Source organism: Octopus bimaculoides, chromosome 28 (genome assembly GCF_001194135.2).
Source record: "Octopus bimaculoides isolate UCB-OBI-ISO-001 chromosome 28, ASM119413v2, whole genome shotgun sequence".
NCBI classification, from domain to species: Eukaryota; Metazoa; Mollusca; class Cephalopoda; order Octopoda; family Octopodidae; genus Octopus; species Octopus bimaculoides.
The window spans coordinates 1,470,217-1,472,216 of record NC_069008.1 but is presented as its reverse complement, the minus strand read 5'-3'; the positions used below and the strand labels follow the sequence as shown (position 1 = coordinate 1,472,216).

General features: G+C 42.1%; 1 protein-coding gene across 2 annotated transcripts in view; it reads left to right on the top strand.

Moving 5' to 3' along the window:
* Positions 1-2,000, top strand: part of LOC106870586 (acyl-protein thioesterase 1) — a 304,640-nt gene that overhangs the window by 295,797 nt on the left and 6,843 nt on the right. For both annotated transcript variants that reach the window (XM_052977463.1, XM_052977461.1), the window contains exon 3: positions 1,144-1,209. In XM_052977463.1, coding sequence (XP_052833423.1) covers positions 1,163-1,209 — 47 coding nt within the window. In that variant the 5' untranslated portion in view covers positions 1,144-1,162. The remainder of the gene's footprint in view (positions 1-1,143; positions 1,210-2,000) is intronic.

The following is a 2,000-nucleotide window of genomic DNA, read 5'->3' as shown; positions in this document are numbered from 1 at the left end:
CACCCCTACCGGAACCTCATGGAGCTTTAGGTGTTTTTGCTCAATAAACACGCACTACGCCCGGTCTTGGAATCGAAACCGCAATCCTCCGACAGCGAGTTCACTGCCCTAACCACTGGGCCATTGCACCTGCACTTAGCTGGTATTAGATAAGGATAAACTATTTATTACTGTTACAAAATTTTCTACAGCCACCTTCACATTCCATGACTACCTTTGGGATCAATCAGGTACCGGACAAGGATTTTGGATTATTCTTGTTCATGAGAGCAGTCGAGTGTATTTCAGATTTTCTCATTTTAAAAATCATCTCTGGCTAATCGTCGAGATTGGTGTTGCCTTGGCATGCTGGATGGAATTCTTAACGGTATTTTGTCTGCTGCTACGTTCTGAGTTCAAATTCCGCCGAGGTCGACTTTACCTTTTATCCTTTCAAGGTCGATGAATTAAGTAGCAGTGAAACCCGGGGGGGGGGGGTCAATGTAACTGACTTGTCCCCTCCCCACAAAATTTCAGGCCTTGTGCCAATTAGTAGAAACGATTATTGTTTTTAAGGCGTCGAACTGATGGAATCGTTAGCACAGCAGGTAAAATGCTTTGTGGCATTCCATCCACTTTTACGTTCTGAGTTCAAATACCGCTGAGGTCAACTTTTCTTTTCATCCTTTCAGGGTTGATGAACCTTGTGCCAGAATTTGAAACCATTATTACTATTATTATTATTATTTTATGTTTGACTTTTGTTTTGCATTTGTACAAGTTGGATCCAAGTCTCACCCAGAGACCTCAAGAGACAACAAGTTAGGAGTTCATGTAGGTGTTATGCCTAGGGTACCATATATTTGGATTTGTACAGTGTTGTTCTAGTGAATGTTTAAGAAACCATAAGAAAATTATGTGCTTGTTTTAAAATTTGAGATCACATAGACAGTATTTTACGTAGGATATGGGCAGTTCCCATGAGCACTATCTTTTGAACTTCAGCCATTTTGGGGTTTCCTGGTATCTGAGCTAGGTAGTAATCAGCCCGTTTCGCTGTCATTCCCAGGGCACCCATGACAATAGGTATTGTTTTCGTCTTCAGATTCCACATTTTGCTAATTTCTGTTATTAATATTATTATTGAATATTTTTCTTTTTCAGCCATGGCTGGGCAGATCAGATGCGGGCTTTCCATTTTAAACATATCAAATGCGTATGCCCCACAGCGTGAGTTACCTTTCCTTTGTTTTACTTTTCATAGCAGCAACACCAACAACAAGAATATTTCATCACTTTCTGGCAGCCACGGAGATTCTGTGGTTCAAGAAATTTTCTCTTTTGATGAGTGAATTTATTCATCATCATCATCGTTTAACATCCGCTTTCCATGCTAGCATGGGTTGGACGATTTGACTGAGGACTGGTGAAACCAGAAGGCTGCACCAGGTTCCAATCTGATCTGGCAAAGTTTCTACAGCTGGATGCCCTTCCTAACGCCAACCACTCCGAGAGTGTAGTGGGTGCTTTTACGTGCCACCGGCACGAGGGCCAGTCACACGGTACTGGCAATGGCCATGCTCCAAAAGATGTTTTTTATGTGCCACGCGCACGAGAGCCAGTCCAACGGCACTGGCAACGACCTTGATTGAATGATTTTCTAACGTGCCACCAGCACAAGTGCTAGAAGGCAACGCTGGTAACGATCTCGCTCAAATGGTGCCATTTACGGGCCACTAGCACGGAAGCCAGACAGCTGCTCTGGCAAGTTACAACACATAAAACAGGTGGGGGTTTACATTATTGAAAGCGAAACGCTATCACATTAAAGAATATAGCAAAGGATATAGAAATAAAAATTTGGGTAATAAATCATTTATAATTTTTAAAAAAAGCATTTATGAGGGTTATTTCTGCTTGCGATGAACTTAAGTTTGAATGCTATACTCTCAAACTGCATCTTGACCTCAATTTTTAACCTCTGTCGTCCTCTTCTGTAGCCTGACTGGCAGACGCTGAGC